This window comes from Alosa pseudoharengus, unplaced genomic scaffold, assembly GCF_046254945.1.
Source record: "Alosa pseudoharengus isolate Yale_2024_CS ecotype anadromous, Long Island Sound unplaced genomic scaffold, YU_APseudo_1.1 YU_APseudo_1.1_scf_1, whole genome shotgun sequence".
Taxonomy (NCBI): Eukaryota; Metazoa; Chordata; class Actinopteri; order Clupeiformes; family Clupeidae; genus Alosa; species Alosa pseudoharengus.
In genome coordinates, this window is record NW_027468564.1 from 27,947,305 (window position 1) to 27,968,421 (window position 21,117).

Consider the following 21,117-nt stretch of genomic DNA (forward strand, 5'->3'; position numbering starts at 1 on the left):
GAGGACAACATAGCCAATCACATTATGAGAGATGCTGAATTTAACATTAACTGCGATGTTTGATTTTAAATTAATGCTCGGAGCACCCACGGTATCGGCGCCTATGACAAGCGTATCTCGCGGTTGCATCCATTACAAACAAACATGCAATGTGAACGTCTGGGATTGGGGAGAGCACTAAATGCTCTACTGAATAAGCACAAAGTCATGCCTTTAAATGAAAAACACTCTTTAATAATCAAAAAAATAAACGCTAATGAAGTAAATTTGTGACCATCAAAAATCGTTTATCGCCTGTAACTTCGTGATAACAAGACGTAACAGGAAGGCATTTGGCTGAGCAACGGAGGTTAATATGCTCTATATTTTGTCCAAATGATGTCTGTCTATCATCGTTGCACTCGGAGAAAACTAGAATGTTTAATTTGTCCTGCGTTTCTTCTACGGCTGAAAACGGGATTCACTCGCAGTTAACCAAATATTTCTTTATTAGGGCAGGGCAGGCATATTTCTGGCTATTAAATTATTTCTAAACCAGTCTGCTAAAGTCTGTAGTGAAGTCTGTGTAGGGTTTTCCAGGCTCCATTTCTTTTTACGAGACACCCTGCTCACTTGAGACATCTGCCGGTTGTTTGGGTTGTTGCAGCGTCACATACCGCGCGATCCCGCGCACAGACCGCGGGGGAAGCTGGCCAAGTCGAAGCACTGCCCGCTGTAAGTGACCATGTGTGAGGGTGACTGGAAGTGTTCAGTGTCCGTATTGCGGTGGGGTAAAAACTGTTTTTGAATCTGTTTGTGTGTGATTTGATGGACCTGAAACATTTACCGGATGGCAGCAGTGCAAACATATGATGACCGGGGCGTGAGGGGTCTTTCAAAATGTTTGCAGATCTGGTGCGACAGCGTGAACTGAAGATGTCCTACAGGGAAGGCAGGGCACAGCCGGTGATTTTTTTGGGCAGTATTGATAATCCTTTGTAAGGCCTTCTTGTCCGCTGCTGATATACCAGGTGGAAATGCAGTAGGCCAGCACGTTTTCAATGGAGCAGCGGTAGGTGTTGGTAGGGTGGGTGGGGGTGCAGTCGTAAGTGTAGAGAGAATACTGCAGGGGACTCAATACACAGCCCTGGGGGAGCCAGTGCTGAGTGTGAGTTGGGATGAGATGTGTTGGCCTATTCTCATTGTTTGAGGTTGGTTGGTCAGGAAGTCCATAATCCATTGGCAGATGGTTGAGGAGAGTCCCAGGTTGGTGAGTTTGGTGACAAGTCTCCCTGGAATTATGGTGTTAAATGCAGAAGAGCATCCTCACATAGCTCCCCTGGTGTTCAAGGTGGGACAGTGCACTGTGGAGAGCAGTGCTGATGACATCTTCTGTAGACCTTGCTCTGTATGCAAACTGGTGTGGATGAAAGGTGGGTGGGAGGCTGGCTAGGATGTGCAGCTGGATCAGCCGCTCAAAGCACTGGTGTGAGTGCCACTGGACGGTAGTCATTTAAGCTGCTTATGGTAGTTTTTTGGGGTAGGGGAATTATTGTAGCAGATTTGAGAAGGCATGGCAGAGCGATGGCTTTGGACAGGGACAGGTTGAAGAGTCTTGTGAAGATAGCTGAGAGTTGTGAAGCACAAACTTTCAGTATCCTCCCTGTGACCCCGTCTGGACCGGCAGCTTTTCTGGGATTTACTCCACTGAGCATCCGCCTCACCTCATGCTCCTGCACAGTGAGCGAATGACTGTTGTTGGAGACAAGGTGTGATGTCCCCGACATTGGTGGTGCTCACCTCAAATCGGGCAAATAAACAATTGAGTTGCTCTGCCAGTGAAGTGTGTTACGACCCTCTGCTCCCCCTGCTGTCTGTGTAGAGGCCTATGCATCGACTGTGGGGTGGTTAATTGACTGCATCAGGGTGTTTATTCTGTTGTTTACTGATAGTGCCATGTAGAATGCCTAAAGTAGTGTTAGCATTAGCATCTGGTGGTATGTAAACGCCGGTGATCATTACTGCAGAGAACTCCCGCGGGAGATAAATCAGCCTGCATTTAATTGTGAGGTATTCTAAATCGGGGTGTGTCGGTGATCTGGGCATTAGTGCACCAGCTATTGTGGATGTAAATACATAACCCCACTCCTTTCCCCTTACCAGAGTCTGTCCCAGCGAAATAACGTACGGTTTGTTAGCTCCATGGTAGCGTCTGGGACTAGTGAGTGTAGCCATGTCTCGGTGATCACCAGTATGCAGCAGTTTGTCTGAGGAAATCCACAGATTCAGTTCATCTATCTCATTCACGATGGGTCTAGCATTTGTGAGTAACATGCTGGGAAGTGGTGGTTTGTGCGGTCGATTCATTAGCCTTGTGAATATTCCAGACCGACAACCCCATTTCTGCTTCTGGTATCTCCTCCGTCTCCGTCTCGCCTGTTGGAGCCGATAGTAATCCACGGAGAGCCCGGTGATCTGGTGATCTCCTCCGATATGTTGTGAAGATGCACGAAGTCACTTGTGACCGCTTGCTCGTATTGTAATCCGACTGTTAACAGCTTGTGTCGGCTGTAGTACGGGTGCCCACGACTAGATCTACAACTGACAGTAAAACACAAAAGTAAAAACACGTTTAAAAAGCACCGAGAGTGATAGCCTTCAGCCGCTGCGACTATGCGCGCCGCCATCTTGTTGACTTAATAAGCTGGGTGTAACTTCTGAGCCTCCACTACACCCCTGGTTATGTCAAGATTAGAGATTTTGGTGGTAGTCTGAAGAATAATCGATTTCACGATTGTCATGGTTATTTTGCATAAATAATTTTCACAACAGTACTAATTTATTAAATCACACAACCATATGTTTTAGAGATTTTGATCTTGAAAGGTTATTTATTGTTGCGTTTAAACACAATAAGACACTCCATAGTAATACTAATAAAGAATTGCTAATTTAAGAAACGTGACCTCTGCTCTGTAAACTAAGTCAAAGGCTGTGGTCTCTCTCCTGATAATTTAACACACCATTAGAAGCTCAATGCTGCAGATGTTGTGGATGTAACGGAATACATGCTGCATTGTTGCAACAACATTCAAAACGAGCGGGTTGTATTCACCCTCCATGCTGTCTGTTGTAAACAAACAACAGCGGCCACATATATTCTGCGTCATATCACTCGACAACCACACAGAGATTCTGAAATGTGCGTGTATGTTGTTCACACATAGGTCAGTATAAGGTCAGTATTAGGTCCGCAGGTTAGCATCATATCTGAATCACCCGAAGGGTCGGACCTCCGTTTGACAAACCACTGCATACACTCCAGAGGTTATGTCTGAAAATGGTTTATGTTTACAGTGGTATGGTTTCAGTGAAACACGTAACAGATGAAATTATTGCAAAACGTCTTCCAGCCACATGTTTGATCGACTTCCACAGTGTTCTGTAAAAACAATAAGGCTAATCCATCAATGGTGCATATGGGGCATAATTTAACCCTTTATTAACCTGGTCAAATCTAGCATTGATTAATAAAATAGGCTAGCATATTGGTCAAATATGGATCTAAGATTTTCCTAGGGTTATTGAGCATATACATACTATATTGGTCATCTTTGAGCCCATTTTTTTTTTTTATGTACAGACTTATCTTCATTAAAACAGGTAATAGCCAGATGTCCAGTGTGCTACCTATAATACATTTGGCTAGACAACAAAAAATCTTTAAAGTCATTTTTCTTAGTTTAACACTCTGGCGAGTTAAGGTCTTTTGCTTTTACAACACAACAGAAATAAGATGCTGCTCAGCGTCCTGTCTTTAGACACACATTATCATGTTCTCTGTGACTTTCTATCCCAACCTCTTATCCTACATTAGGTTGTCTTGCTGTGGGATCACAAAGATTGGCTGTGAGGCATTGGCCTCTGCTCTGTGTTCCAATTTGTCGCACCTGAGAGAGCTTGACCTGAGCCACAATTACCCAGGGGTGGAGGGAAAGGCTGTGCTCTCTAAAATACAGAAGCAACTACAGTGTGTAATACGGTAAGGACATTTTTATGGACAACAAGATATTTTGCTTGCTATCCAGTTATGTGACTACAGCCATGTGTAAACTTGTTTTTCCCTTGTATAGTTTTGATGAAGAGGCAGAATACTGGTTGAAGTCTGGTCTACGGAAATGTAAGTAACATCACAGTTTATGGCCCTGTCTTCACACCGTAATAATAGAAATTTTTGGCCTGTGGTCCTTATGTTATGGCATGTATTCACATTCGGTGGTAGTGTAGTGGTTAAGAACCTCAGCTAGCATGCAGTAGTGTAGTGGTTAAGAACCTCAGCTAGCATGCAGTAGTGTAGTGGTGGAGAACCTCAGCCTGCATGCAGTAGTGTAGTGGTTAAGAACCTCAGCTAGCATGCATTAATGTAGTGGTTAAGAACCTCAGCATCCAGTAGCCACACAAGGCATGGGCTCAATCCCCAAATGTCACTGTTGAGCCCTTGAGCAAGGCACTTAACCCGAAGTTGCTCCAGGGGGACTGTCCCTTGCAATTGATATTTGTTCATTGCTTTGGACAAAAGTCAAAGTGTATATATATATATATACTATTCGTGTAAGCACATATTACATACATGACTATATGGGGATAAGTATTGTTGTTACACCCACAGGACCTTCCATGACATCCCATTATAAATCCATAGGTATGAGTATGGAATTGGTCCCAGTTCCCTTTTGCTGCTGACAACTGGCTCGACCAATGCTATTCTGGATGAATAGGCAAACATTCCACCAGACCCTCCAAAATCTTGTGGAAAGCTTTGCCAAATGAGTGAAAGCTGTTGTAGCTGCAGAGAGGGTGTCATATTTATATTAATGCCTATTTAATGGGATGTCATTGAAGTACCTGTGGGTTTAATGGCAGGCTTCCCAATAATTCTGTACACATAGTGTTTGCGTTTTGTGTTGTTTGTTTTGAACCCAAATCTTAATTTTAAAGGTGCTCTAAGCGATGCAACTTCTGTTGGCGCAAAATGCATCTCGTCGGTGATTGGCTGAAACAGTTTATGTTCCATGGTCCAGGCTGGACCATGATGTTTTTGTTGCCGTTTTTGGAGCCTGTTCTGTCCACAGAAACCACACTTTTTTAGATTGTATTCAGGGGACAGGCAGCTAGCGGATGGCGAGGTGATGTTTCCTGTGACAAAAAATGTTTTAGCTTAGAAACCGCGTAAAATCGCTTAGAGAACCTTTAATAAAATGTACTCATCTTCAGGTATCTCTGAATAAGCAACTGACAATGTCTTTCCACTGACAATTACTTTCCCAGATGCCTGCAAAATCACTTTAGACCAAAACACAACCCACAAAAAGCTAAGTTGGAAGAACCAAAAGGTTAGTGTGGAAAAGCAGGACCAGACGTATCCAGATCACCCAGAGCGATTCCAGCACTGTCAGCAGTTCCTTTGTACTGAGGGCCTGACCGGGAAAGCTTACTGGGAAGTGGACTGGAGTGGAAGAGCTGCAGTTGGTGTTGCGTACAAGAGTATTCGCAGGGACGGACAAGATGCCAGTAAGATCGGATGCAACAACAAGTCATGGTGTCTGGAGCGATTCATCACCGTATTCAGTGCCAAACACAATAACAAAACTGAAGACATTTCAACTCCTCGCTCTAAGTCTGGGCGACTAGGAGTGTTCTTGGACTGGGAAGGTGGGACTCTGTCCTTCTACAATATCTCCTCAGGAGCACTGATTCACCTGCACACATTCCATGCGAAATTTTGCGAACCGCTTTACCCAGCGTTTGAGGTTTCGGAGAGTGTTTCTCTGTGGCAACTCAAAGAGCATACAAAGAGACAAGATAGCGAGTCCTAAAATGCTTTGCTACGATCACTATTGAATTAAGGCGAGACACGGCAGGTGAAAACATCGTTTTTTCATGCACTGGCCAATTTCGAGATTTTGGGCTAATTTGCTACCTTAGCATGTATTCTTTCACACTACTACAACAACAAAGCCCGATTTACACATTTAGGTGTTTAGTTCATTACATTTTGTCTACTCGCGCCTGTATATTTCTCCTAAATTCACCAAAAGTTAGTCTTCTAACGTTTCATGCTCTACCGCGACCGTGATACAAAACATAACATGTGTAGTACCGTTGGAAAGCTCTGTTTTTCCTGCATGACGTTGTGCTATCCAAATATGGACACTTCCTTTGTAACCGCAACCAATCGCGAAAGTTCAAAGGCAGTCTAGGCTGAGAACGGAATCTCTTGGCTGTGTTCCAAGGCTGTTTTCTCAAATTGAGTTTTTATCATTTTCCAGTAGAAACATCTCAGCCTATGTAGCACCTATGTACACCAAACTTTCCAGATATACACTTAGCAGTATTCTGAAGATATTTACAGAGGGATTTGTTAATAAATCATTCCTGGCCTGATTTATGTGACATTTTAATCAAAAATATAAGGCAAAAATCGATTTTTTTAAGGCTATGGACAGTATATTCTGATTTCCTAGGTAATGAAAGCAGATATCCTGAAATCCCTCTGTAATTTTATTTTTTATCTTGTATGCAAACAAAATGAAAGAATAATTTTGTACCAGGCTTTATCATATGTTCAGATCTATCTACCGAAAATATATGTAAATTTGCGCATATTTAATGAGATAATGCCTAATTTGCATAATTAAACATTAGAATTTCAAAAACTTGTAATACATTTTTTGTTCATACTTGTGTAAGTAATCAACTGAGGAAGTTTCATGGTGATGTCTATTATTTAAATGCCTCCACTGCATTTCTGCATACATACACATTTCATAATATCAGTCTGTTGCTACTAATCTTAGATATTTCTCAGACTGTTTGTGTACCTGTTTTCATACCAATGTTTTTAATCTCTTTGTAAGTTATTTTAAATTGCTTGATTCAACAGTTAAGTGATTGAAATCACTGCAGAGGATTATGACTTAATATGAGGTCATCATATAGCCAGCCTATCAAAACAATTTTTGGAAAACAATATTGATTTCTTCCTTCTATCTTTACTTTTCTATCTTTTACATCTTGGAGATTATATATATATATATATATATATATATATAGCTATATATATATATATATATGTGTGTGTGTGTGTGTGTGTGTTTTGCTGTATTTTTCTAAGATGGGGATAATGCATTTTAAGTTTATTTGTAATCCTTACAAATCTGTAAAACAAGTTTCTGAATATGCCAAAGCATATAAAACAAATCAATAAATCAACAGTGAAAAGAAAATACTTTGCAAATGTGTGCAAATAATTTTGTGCTCATTTGAATGATGCATGATATGTTTGACTCGAGTCATGAACACATGAAGGGGAGTCTACACAGTCATAATATTTTAAAAATCTATCTATTTAGATATGTAGACAATAGGGGTGTAACGGTACACAGAAGTCACGGTTCGGTTCATACCTCGGTTCGGACATCACGGTTCGGTACGAGTTCGGTACAATGGAGGGAAAAGCAAAACAAAAATGCAGAAAGCATTTTTTTTATTGTGCATGTCTCAGGCTGTACCACCTAGTGTCATACAGTCTCTTCCCTGAGCTATCTGCAACAGCCTGAAGTGTGTAAGATGTAGGCTAAACAGTACAATAAGTACCCAGACTCCATCTGTAACTTGTAAACAAAATAAGACAATCAGCTATCTACAGCATCTCTTATTTCTGAAAGTGCAAATTACATAGAAAAATGATTTTTAAAAATCCACTTAAGTAAGACCTTCAACATCTGTGTTTAGTTGTATATGGAAGGGTCTACAATTTGCCTCAATATTTTTCATTGTGTGTAAAGTAATAATCTAGCCTACTAACTGTGAAAATATCACACTATTTTGCCGAAACGAAATTGCTCCTTTCATTTCATAAACAGACTACAACTAGAAGTCACGTGACTTTGCCCTTTGACGTTAACTCACCGTAGCATGGTTTGTTTATTAGCCTGGTTAGCGTTGTCACTTTATTTTACTGTCTATGCACTTAACACTACCAGCTCCTCATGTGAGAAGTTACAAGTTACCCCAACATAAAGGTAATTACCACGCGATTTACATAGCTTTCTGTCATTACGAAATCATTTAATTTAAGCCATAGGTTTTGGCCCTATTTGTATGTGTATCCAAAGGCTGCTGAAGCGCAGGGGAAGTTTTTTTCCCCTCGTTTCAGTGATTGGTAGCCTACATCATCTGGGTGATGGCTTCGAATATGTGTAGCATTTATTCCACTCACATACCCAATAACTGCTGAACAACGCTGACACACAGTTTCATCTTATCCACCACTCTTTCGCCTGTACTAACGTTACTGTAACTGAAGTTCTCAAACTTGCGATCTTAAATAGACCAGCGGATCCTCTAACTCTTGTGGGTCTAACCTTAGTGCTGCTAATGACTGACGGACTCGACTGACGACCTGACAAAAAAAAACATAGGCGCCATTCAGAGCTAAGGCGAGGCTACAGATTAGCGTTAGGTGTCGCTAAAGAACTCCCGTAACTCTCGATACTTAACAGTAATTGCGCATGACATTAATTAATCCGCACACGAGTTTTATGTATTTTTATACCGTGTATTCTCCGTGTAAATTCATGCACCGAACCGTGACGCCCGTACCGTTTCGGTTCAATACGAATACATGAACCGTTACACCCCTAGTAGACAACAGTATTTTTAAAGAGGTGGACAGATTGAAATGAATATTCTATTCAAATTTGGGCATAGCCAGGATCACTTTCGTCTGACTCCCTCGCTCACTCACACATGCACATTCTCTTTTTCTTTCTTTCTTTCTCTTCTTTTTTTCTCTCACATTAGCGCACACAAAAAGAAACACGCACAAACATGGACAAACAGACAGACAGATAAACACATTTTAACATGATAATCTGGGACCTCCCAGATTTGGTACAGTGCCTAATTTATGGGAAGTGACGCCTTTGTCATGCTTCTCAAAGGCACATAATTACTTATCATGGCCATGGATTAAAGCAATTCTTAACAGAAGAATAATCGTTTTGTATTTATTGACTTGGCTTCTTGGAGCATAATATTTTAATCAACATTGAAAGGTTGAAAAATGAAAAATGGCATTAATATCAATTAATTTGCGTGGATACAAGCCCTAAAGCAAAATGCAAATCTGTACCAGTTGCAGCAGTTGGCATACGAGTGAGAGAGAGACATAGACGTATAGTCATAATCAGAACAAATTGGTGGGCTGTATGTTATTTATAACTCTTTATGAAGGCAAATAAGCTGATAATCATGCAGAAACTCAATTCAGGGGAAGTGGAATTCTCCCACTTTTACAATTGGGAGTGGCATAGTCAATAACCAGTCACTATAGTTATGGCCACATAAAACATCGGTTCAGTGGTTCACCTGCCCAGAGCTTTTGAAATGAGATGAGGGAGAGAGATGTACCGAGAAGCAAACACAAGAGCTAAGGACTGCTCACTCAACCTGTTACTCCTCCCTGTCACTCTCTCTTACACACACACACACACAGTTATTAGCCTCTTTCTCACATGAATCCTGCTTAAAATTCAGTGAATAATAATTAAACATTTCTCGGTTGCTTTGATGTACTTACCGGTAATGAAACTCCACTTGATCTTGAGCTTCACCTTCTTAGCACAGCAGAAGTATCTCTTGCAAATGATTTAACACATTTTCATTGGCTTAACTCATTTTCCACATCCTTTTTCAAAACATTTAACACCGTTCTCATTCAAAGAGGCCATACTCCATTGGATTACAGTTTTTCTCGATTGATTTGACCTGCTTCAGGAAACTGGGATTCACTTGGTCTTCATGAACACCTTTGCATAGCAGATGTCATCTCTTGCGAATGTGTTCACACGTTTTCATTGGGTTCACACAGTTCTCACACCCTTTTACAAAACAGTCAACACAGATGTCAAAGTCCCCATACTCTATTGGTTTCCCCGTGCTAAACAAAAGGAAAACATCTTTTCACAGGGGGTAGAGATTCCTTGCACAAGTCTGACTCTCTGATACACCTGTGTGAAACTCCTTTGCACAAGTATTCAATCAGTAATCATTCATTATCCATATGCCATGTCTGTTCTGTGTTGCTATTTGCAAGTAGGCTATGGATCTAAGGCACATTTAGATACAATTTTTCTCGATCGTTTTGATGCTTGTGTCAACTTTGACATCACATTCTCAAAACAGTTAACACCCATGTCTGAACAAAAGCACTCTGGCCAAAATGACACATTTTGTTTGCAAAAAGCTTTTACTCTCTCAAAACACTTAAAACATGCAGCACAAGCAAATATTGCCTTCAAAGAACACATCCTGTCGTCAAAAACAAACGAGCGACAAAAACAGGGACAACAAAATGCAAAATCTAGTTCTCAAAATGAGCATTTTTGCTATGTCTGTTCCATTCCTTTCTCATTTTTATGGTATCAGAAAAAACTGTGAAGACACAAAATGTACTGAATAAAAAAATATGTATTCATTCCTCCCAAGGTGTAACTGTCATTGACATGCAAGACCTTCAGTAAACCAGGCTGTTCTCAATAAACTTTTGTATGAAAAGCTACTAAAAGTAATGCACTACATTCCGTATGATTTCCACGTAATTATGAGCCAGGACGCCTGGCCATGCCCACTGAGATAAAGCCAGGACCACGACGATGTGCACTGCAGGCTGCTGTGAGTTAAAAAAATAAATAAATAAATAAAAAAGGAGCAAAATGTCTTTGGAATGGAATAAATGTATTATTTGAAAGTAGTATCTAGGCTCGCATGTGCAATGCAAAGTCTGTTGTTTGGATGTAATGCAAAATATCATTGGTAAAGGAAGAACATGTTGGCTTTCTCTTGTAGCACTCACTGGGGTAAGCAAAGTTTTGGCAGCACAGAATCATAGGCCAAGGATGTTTGGATGATTATCATGGATTATCATTATCATGATAATGATCACTGAAATGGAAATACTTGCCTGCACATATTCAATGTGCGAAGAATAATGCCATGACGGCAAACTGCTACTTCTAGACCCTGAGAGACAGTTTTGACACATAATTGACAAAAACAATACAAACTTCTGTAGTCAAATTCTGCAAAACTGTGTGGCAAATTATGTTTATCACCATATATGTTACAATTCAAGGAGAGGGTGACAATCCAATACACTGCCAGAAAATGACCTTATTACCTGCTCATCAACAGTGGTGCTTCTGCTCTTCTGTGTCGTCTCCTTTGCTGCATTTAGCAGAGACCTGCCACAAACCCCCTTTCCTGGCACCTATAAAATGATGAGAACAAGTTCACAGTCAGATTTTGATACTTGAATATGCTTGCCAATGGTAAAAAGGTAGAGACACTTGTAACAAATCCACAAATTAAAGATTTGTCACTTTTAAAATGAACTAGAAGCTGGAACATGAGCAATGAATTGTTATTGACTTTGTTTTCAATGTTGCTTTGTATTTAAATATGTTATGCTGCCCCTTTATGAAACACACAAGTTGTAGGCTGGGAGGGGGGTTGGTCTAATAGTCTCTCTTCATTGGTCCATCTATCAAGTTTTTGAATGAGAGAGCGCCGCAGGTAGAAGACAGGTGGGAGTAAATGGAGACAGGTTACCTGGAAAGACGCTGTTACTTTTTTCCAATCGTGTTTTTTGGGATTATTATTTTGGACAACGTGGACTGTTTTTGGAGCGCAATCAAAACCGCGATCGTCTTTTTCACTTTATGGATTAAAAGCGTCGGACTGGGCATTTTCCTGAATATCGTAAACTCAAACAAGGCTGCGGTGAGGCAAAGACTTTCTTTTTCCTTTATTTCTGAAGCAGGCGGATGCCACACATGGACTGAGATTATAAGAGACTGATTATTATTTGTCCTCGTTGAACTGTTGTGAAATTGTGTAAATTGTTTGTTGTGATTGTTCGTCGGGGTGCAGGGACCAAGCCGGCTGTGGGAGGGGTGGGTGGTTTAAAAGCTGTTTTTGACTGAAAGGGGGAGATTATTTGTTAAATGTTTATGGTATTAATACACGGTGAACGAACATATTGAGTTTTTCTTTTTGTATTCATTCAATCATTGATCAAGACGTGCTGGGTGTTTGTGCGCCGCCGTGCGCAACATATGTTGATAAAGGAACCGCGAATCCGATTGAGCGTTATGTAATAAAACCTTATCAAAAGGACGAGGGGAACATTACACACTTACATGCTTTGACCTCTTCTGGACATCCTCCACAAATGCTGTGACCTCATTATTATCACAGAGAAGCACTCCCTTAAAAAATCCACTCTCTTGAGACCTAGAGAACAATCATGGCAATATCAATTAGGACCATTGCAATTGTTAGAAACACCACATTGCTTATGGATTAAGACTTGGACTGTGGTGTAACAAATGAGTACAAATAGAATTGAGATTGATAACTGATACATAAACATGCTTTCACACATGTTCAGGACACAACATAAAATATAAACTCCTGTTTCCATCTACCGACACCGCCAGCATTTGTGGAGTACAGGGCAGGTAAAAGGCTGCACATTGCACAGCCTGTCTACCTCATACGAGCTGATGACCCACTCCATGAAAGCTTTGTAAAATGTGCTGGAACACACTTTACCAGTCTGTTGAAAGATTCATTATGACCGCCGCTAGCGAAGCTAGCGAAGCGGTCATATAGGGATTGTCAAAGTTTTTTTTTTTTTTTTTTTTTTTTTTTTTTCCCCGTCATCTACTTCCTGAAATTTTGGTCAACGATACCCGGGGCACCGAAACACCGGGGCACATGCAATTTGGTGGGTATGTAGCCCCACTAGACTTTTACGGAAAAATTTCGTTTGGTCCCCGGGGGCCACTCCCCCTCCGCGCTGGGCCCCCCGAAACCCAAAAAATGCAGTTTTTCCTAAATAACTACCTGAACCGTGGCACCGAGGATGAAGAAATTTTTATGGTATGTTGGTCTCAAGGGCCCACATCAACTTAGCCCATAATCACTCATTTGTGATTTGCACCCCCCCGGTAAAAAATGAAAATGCAATATCATTCTGCTTTAATCGCCCCTCTCTTCAGTAAAGACGTTCAGAACTGCACCAAATTTTATGTGTATGATTAACCTGACATTCTCTGGGGGTATGCCAAGTTTCGTAGAATTTCATCCATGGGGGGGGTCTAAAAAATTAAGTTATGTGTACATTTAGTGACTCTACACTCATTGGCCTGTAGATGGTGGTGCACACATATACACATGCACACACACACACAGGCACCCACATACTATCGGTATTAGAACGGCTGATACATAATTACAAATTCAGTAGGATTAAAAGAAAGCCAAAATAAATATTCATCATCATCATCATGGCTGCATTTCCAGTATTGGCGATAAGTAGTCGTTTGTCCACTAGATGGCGCATCGTTGCAGTGAGACGTAATTTTGTTGGAAGTTAATCTAAAGTGGGTTAGAAAGACACTATGCTTCCTACAAGGACAAGACTGTAGGCTACAGTAGTTTACCGCAGAGAACGTCTAAGGGTAGGATGATTTCTGCATGAAATGTAATTCCCATTTCCTCTTGAAGCCGAAATAAATCTGAGAATGTTTATCGGACATGCTTGTTTTTTACTGCAGGTAGGCTACGTTAATCCTATCAATAGCAGAACGTAGGTAAAATAATGTTACCGTTAGCATGGTTGAGTGATGGAGGCCAATTTGATTATTGATGTATTTGTAGAAAACCATAAATGCGTTTATAGGCTACCAAGCAAATCGATAACAGCACTAATTGTATCTTTCGACTGTCATCTCATTTGCTTATGACCATAACCTAGGCTACTAACAGGAGCTAAGTGAGTTAGCCACAACACGTTCGCTACGTGATGGTTTTTTAATGGAAAATATATAGGCCTAGGCTACCTGAAAGATAACCTGTCTATGATCCCGTGATGATCTACATCTCCATTTAAACCAGATGTTTTAGAGCGCACGTTGAGATGTATTCAGGGCAGGGCTGTACCTACACATATTTGTTGCACGTGCTACAAAAATCATTCTTTGCGATGGATGATTTAGTACCAACGTTACACCGGTCAGATACAGTTTTGCCTATGGCTATTCCGTGAGACTGAGGCGCTTTTTGTTTGTTCGAAGTGCGTGTTTAGGGTGTGAGAGGGGAGTCGATGTGATTTGATTCCAGCTTGGTAGTTGTAGTCTATGCGATTAAAAAACACGTGTGTGTGAAGTATCCAAACAATGATAACGCTTTCATTATGGCTGCTTTAGCCACAGACCTTGAGTTACTGTACAGTGGGTTGGGTTCCATTTAGAAGTGTCCACTTCATTCGCCCTTTCCGTGATTCACAGCTACGTGAAATGTATTACTACTGATATGCAAAACTATTAACTTTTCGCCAAGAGGTGGCAGCTTGATACTGTAAGGTGTAAGCCATTGGTTCCAACGGAGATTTTATTTGGGTCGCCAGCATAGCCTGGTGACAATTTGTGTTGTGTAATAGGCCTAGCATAGGGCCTACCTTATATAGCTTATAGTTTGTTAACAGTCACGGGTTTGTCATGCAATGTCTATGCATTTTTGCATTTAGAATAGCTCTAAAACCGGGGGGCGAACACGTCGCAGGGGGGGCGCCAGTGCGTGGATATCTCAATCGCAAATTTAAACAATATTTCTATCGGGCGCCTACCATGGACTAGGCTGGGTGAAAATCAAAAGATTGCGTCAAAAGATTGAGCTTAACCATGGACCTCATGGTTGCAAAATGCAAGGGAACATGAATCAGCATATTATTTGCACAAACAATAACGGAGAGTAGCTCTTCAACTTTGCCCGTTAAAATGTGTATGAACAGTCTCGCAACGCATTTCATGAAGGCCCTTTTGGACATGTCAGTTATTTGCACCACTGGGTAAAACGGCATTTTGTTTTAGACTACTGGTATTTAATTTGTGCATTGACAATAAAGCTGAATATAATTTGAACTAGATGACTAAACCTATGCATATGTAGAAGAAGAAACATTCACAAAAATGCATGACATGACCTCTCTTCTTGATAGCTGTTGAAAACTGCATGGAACTGACAGGGATTGTTTTAGTTTAATAATAAATAAATAAATACATTATGCTGCTACCTTCTGCGTTTCCCAAATACAATGTAGCCTACAGGTGTACCTTTCATCAGTCCAGTTGCAATGGATGGACTATGATGAACTGCCCTACTTGTGATTGTTTAGAGATTTTAAAGGTTTTATAACAATGTTACAGATTTTTTGGCCCAGAAACAAATCTATTCACCTTTGCAGCGCCAGTAGGCTACTTTGTGTGCGGAATGTGTGCAAACACACATTCCAAACAAGCATACACAAAAGTTTCAAGAGTGGGGGATGGAGTAGAAGATGGAGACAAATTCATTAATGGGTGATTCTCCAACTATGGTACTTTTTCTGTCCTTGACATATATTTAAAAAAATAAAAAACATTTCTACTTTTTTATTTTTTTCACACTTACTACATATTTAGGGGAACCTATATATAAAAAATCATTGTTCAATTATGTTGTTTTTTATAAAATATAAGACATTTTATATGCGTTTTTTACTATTTTGCCTCTGTCCCTAGGCCAGACTTTGGGTCTTCGACCTTATCTCACTTAAAATCTAATACTGATATAATTTTAAATTCAAACAGAAAGTATGCATTATAACCCAATTCATTCAAATCTACTATTTGTTTTTATATTTCTTTTCGATTTGGCATATTTTAAACATGTTAAACACTTGTCCCTTGGGTTCACCGTCATTTCCACACCTCTGCATAAAATGCAATCCCAGGCTCAGTATTCTAGATTTGTATACTCATTAACCATAGCAACTGACACTCCAGAGGGATCCACATGGCTGAATGAAAGAATGATCCCAGCAGAGGTTAATACATAGGAGATATATCAAGGTAAATATGAGAAATACCGCGAGTATGTTTATTGTACGTCATTTCTGAACCGCTCATAATTCATTCCGATGGGAAAAATTCTGGATTTTTACCATTTCATTAGGTGTAATTTGAGATTATTTAATGCTAACTCTAAAACTAACACTAACAGGCTAGTCAAACATGAGATATTAGAGGGAAAGTGGGAAAATGTCATTTCCACGACCGTCTTTTCCACATCTGTCTCCATGGTAGTGATAGGTAGACAGGTTGGCTTGTTTTTGTTCGGTTGTGGAAATGACCATTGCTTTTGCCATTGTCTGGAAAAATTTCAAAAAATACATATTATTCCATAAAAATCAGCACAGCCAACTTCAGGGCAGGTATCTAGGCATACTGGGGAAACAAATTATGCCAGTAATATTTTAATTAAAAATGTTTCATTTTCTGAAAATGTTCAGGTCCAAAAAGTACCATAGTTGGAGAATCACCCTAATATGATTTATTTTCGCGGAATGGATGTGCAGGACTGAGCGGCGGTCATATTTTGTACCGCTACGCGGTACATCTAGTTGAACTCTTAGTTACAGTTACATTCAGTATTAAAGGAAGGTGATTGTCTAATTATACCATGAGCCAAAACTCACCCTGCCATGTTGTTTGGTCTGGGGCTTCCAGCATCCTAATAAACGATAGCCGGGAATTCCCTGGGGCCACCAATTTCATTTCCCTGAATATTTCAGTATCATATACTGTACAGAATTGGATTGTGGCCGGCCAGTAGCCACTCTGTGGGAGGTCTGCTAACTGGGGGTTCCAGCTGGCACAACAGCCTCCGCAGCGTAGCTCGGGGAGATTCAGATCATATTGTCCTACGAGGGGAAAAAATATGTTTGTTATATTGACAAGAAAATTCAAAGAGAAATGTGTCTCTTGAGTCTAAACTTGAAAGGTGTGAGGTGTTTCTGGAATCTAAACTACTTGGAATGGTTAGACATTATGTTGCCTATGATGCATTTTTATGCTGTGGAGTTCACAAAGACACTTTTAAAGAAGCTTGTAGGCAAGGTGTCAAGACAACAAGTAGATGAGCTGAGCTGCATCACTGTTTTTTCAAGAGTTTTGCTATCAATGGCATTAAATTGTGATATCCTTGACCTTTTTCAGCACTTGTTCATGCCTATTCTCTGTGAATAAAGCAAAATATGAATGGAGCTAGGTATTCAAAATACACATTAGCTAGTCTCTCCCCTGGCACACAAATCAATGCATCAAGTATTCAACACCAACAACTTAATTCAAATTCAAGGTTGTTATAATAACGTTAGCACATTGTATTTCGTCGTTACCAAATTATTTACAGCATTTGCACGTCACGCACATTGATCACTATCGATTCATACGCATGGCGCTCCGTATTAGTAGCATAAGTCACGAACACAGCTACTAAACAGACAGTAAGACAGACACGGACAAGAAGAAACAAACAATGTTGGCGTTGTTTTTTGTTTTTGGTTTTTTGGGTGTGTTGTAATTCCACGAAATGGATATCTATTTAAAACACAGTTACGTCTTAGCGAAGTTATTATTAGCATAAATTAGCAACAATTCTTTAACTCATACCGTCTTCAGGCTATGTATCACGTTAACTACTTTGGCAAAATACATTGACCTATCAAATTAGACGATCGCTGCTTTCATCTGCATTTATATTATTGCCTGTCTTTAATGCTAATCAGATTTTAAAATGCCCAGGTTTACTGCACCTACCTTTCACGAGGCTGAAGCTCTCTGCGAAACCGAGGTCTAAATGCACGCGCACTGATGACAACGAAGTGAGTTCAACACTGCTAGATTGCGCATGTGCGTTGATCGCTCGTCTGCCAGATTTTAGTGGATATCGTATGGATTTTTTGGTCATACTTTTAGTACGATATCCTACAAACTGTTTCATGAGGTTGGTAGGGGAGACAGTCTCTTACTGTAATGAAAATTAAGCTACAGGATAGATCAATCACGCGTCACGAGATAAACATCCACTTTAGATGATGGGTTGGTTGTCAACAGGTTTTTATTATGTTTATAATGTTATATTTTTCAAACCTGATTGCGTTAGCCAAGGCCGTAGCCATGATGTCAACATTGGGGGGGACCAAATCTGTGGTGCGGTGTGAATTTCAATAACAGAATTTCAATACATTTCCTGCCATGCAAAAATATTATTAAAATCACAAACAAGTCATTAGTTAAGTCAGTCAATTAGGATATACCAAACTTTTGACGGACATAGGCACGGATGGATTATGAACCCCTGGGCATAGATGCAAAAAAAACCTCCCCTGTAAAGATAGGGGGGCCCGGGGGCATACTTCCCTGGAAGACTTTAAAAAAAAAAATGACCCTTTATAATATGACGACTTGTGAGTTTTGTGGAAATAGAAGAGAAGGCTGGAGAAGCAACTTCACACAGTCTTAGGCTTCAGGGCCCCCTGAGCTCTTGGGCCCCGTAGGTCCATTCAATAATCGATCCCTGGTAAAAGTTTTTTCAACTTTTGTGCCGTCGCCACATTTGAGTGCTACGTTTTGCCTGCATGGATGCGCGATTGAGTGCGCATCTAAATGCAACAGCCATTTCTAAGAGGCTTATAAACCGGTTAATTTCTGACATTACTACTAGCATATGAATGCATTATTTATGTTGTAAGACATGTGAAAGAAATGAATGACACAGGCACGCACAAATTTAAATGAAAGGACACGTTTCACTTTCGCTATCATTGCGAGAAAATAGGCTAATATGGAAAATGCTTCAATGTTACCTTTGAGTCTGATCAGCTTCAAAAATGAATGGGGTTTCCTTAGACAGTGCTACACCTTTCCAACAAGTTTTGTGAGAATTGTACCGGTATCTTTTGCAATATTATTGACAGCCCGCACCGCAGTAGGGTGCAGGAAGCTTTTGATAGCGCACGCCTCAAACGATAAACGCAAAACCTCCAGGACAAACCACTCACACTGTAGGCTACTCTCTGAAACCATGAATAGGTCACTAATTTGTGTGTTATTTATGTTTGATTGCATTTCAGATGGCGGGACTTGTTGGTTTCCTGTAGTAGCCTATAACGTTTTTTTCTTTATTTTTTTGTATGTCCGAATATTGGGGGGGACATTTTGGTCACATTTGGTCAAAGTCTATGGTGACTACGGCCCTGGCGTTCACTTACGTTAGCTAGTCAGCTTATTCACATACATAGTGTTAATGTTAGACATGCTATGAGGGGGAACACAAACTTTATCTTAATAAAATACATTTCATTCAGCATGGTAACTCTATATTCAGATGTGCTGGTTATCAATGGGTTTGTGATTAACGCTCTTTAGGTGAAAAATGGAGCAAATGTATGTGATTATTTTCTTTAAACATGATATAGATTAGCTTGCTAGATGGTGAGTTTTATGGCGTTATGAACTGAAGTGGGCTGAACATGACATGAAGTAGGCTAGTGTCCACGACTCGTGAATTAGGGGATTTCAGTTATGAATTTCAGGGGAAGCAGTAGGAGCAAAACCTAGACTACTATAAGTTATTGTTGTTGTTACTGGTCCGTGGCTCTTGTGTCCCTTGCCAGTGATCCCCAACAAAATCATTCTTCATGTTATTGTTATAGTTTTTGTGTGGACGTGTGGCACCCCCAACCAGCCTTGCAAATGGTTGGCCCTGCATGGGTAAAACTCTTGCTGGCCTCTTGCTGGAGATGGCCTCTTGCTTAGGTTTCTTCTAATGACTTAATGTGGCGTGTGTGAATGTGTGGTCCCAAGTATACACTGAGTGTTACCTGCTCTGTTCTCTCCCTCCATTCTCCACTGTGCCTGTTCTGCTTATCCAGGACCAAGGAATCAGAGGGTACAGAGGGTGTGCGATATATGGCTGGAATGGTCAGATAAGATCATTTTTTATGTTTGAGGTCCACACGATGGGGCCCTTACACAAAGGGAGGTGTGGTGATCCAGCATCTCCCACATCTCCCATAACACTCCTGACTCCAGCCAAATGTGTTGCATCCTTCTTACCATGTCCCTCTTATAGGTGTACAGAGTATATGGAGAGCTACCCATCCCTTCCACATTGTCTTTTGTGTAGTTCACACACAATTGTTGTTCATACTTGAAACTGAGATCTTTTTATTTTTTGGAAACCTAAATGAGTGTCAGCCCTCCTTTTTATGTTGCAGTCACCATACCTTCCTCCCAGTCTTTTTTGCATTTGTTCCTGTTCTTGTTTTAAACACACATTGAAAACTTAATAAAAAAATCATCAGTCATCTTTTTCATGCTGTAGTCTCACCAGCCGGCTGAAATATAAGTTATAAGTATTTTATTGAAACAGTTGATTGCTTATTGAGTTACAAGTGTGTTATTGAAACAGTGGGTGTCTTATCTTGCTGTATTGATCAAACTTTTCACATTTAAGTTGTTATTGATTATCTTATTCTTATTGATACCTTCAGCTTCATCTCACCACACCAACTGAGAAGGACACCTTTTGACAATGTAAGTAGGCTAAAGTAAGCTATATGTAGTGATGCAGGCAAATGTAGGAATCCATAACCTCATGCAAGGAAACAAACGTTCAATGTTAGCACTACCAAAGAACATATTTTAGATCGATGTCGCAAACCAATTATACTCGCAATATGCAATTGACATTATAATGTAAGCATGTTCGCGCGTAATCACACTTGTTTTTGGTTTGTTCTAATCATGTTTCCCGGTCAATAAGGCACTCGCTGCTGTCTATCCCATCGACATAACACGACACGCAGAGAGCTGCTGGGAACTGTTGAAGCGTACGTGAACCACGTGACCGCGTGGCGGCGACATTGAGTGTCGTCACTCTGTTTTTCTATATGGCTCTAGCCCAGACTACTGAAGTTTGGAAACTATCATGGTCAAAACTTACAAAGTAGACTACTGTGTTTTAGGAAACAGTCGTAATTTACATGTTGGTTAGTTGAATGATGCATAGTAGCCTAGGGCTACCACGTTGGTAAAAAGCTAACCTCCTTAGTTGTAGCATAGGGGATTACGCACCCCTGATTGATCCTTCAATGTGAGTCACCTATTCTCCATCAGCGAGCTC

At 40.4% G+C, this 21,117-nt stretch overlaps 1 protein-coding gene across 4 annotated transcripts in view; it reads left to right on the forward strand.

Moving 5' to 3' along the window:
• Positions 1 to 7,067, forward strand: part of LOC143124391 (NACHT, LRR and PYD domains-containing protein 3-like) — a 44,356-nt gene extending 37,289 nt beyond the window's left edge. For all 4 annotated transcript variants that reach the window (XM_076285873.1, XM_076285892.1, XM_076285884.1 and 1 more), the window contains 3 exons: positions 3,857 to 4,021; positions 4,113 to 4,159; positions 5,308 to 7,067. In XM_076285873.1, coding sequence (XP_076141988.1) covers positions 3,857 to 4,021; positions 4,113 to 4,159; positions 5,308 to 5,855 — 760 coding nt within the window. In that variant the 3' untranslated portion in view covers positions 5,856 to 7,067. The remainder of the gene's footprint in view (positions 1 to 3,856; positions 4,022 to 4,112; positions 4,160 to 5,307) is intronic.
• The last annotated feature ends 14,050 nt before the right edge of the window (positions 7,068 to 21,117 follow it).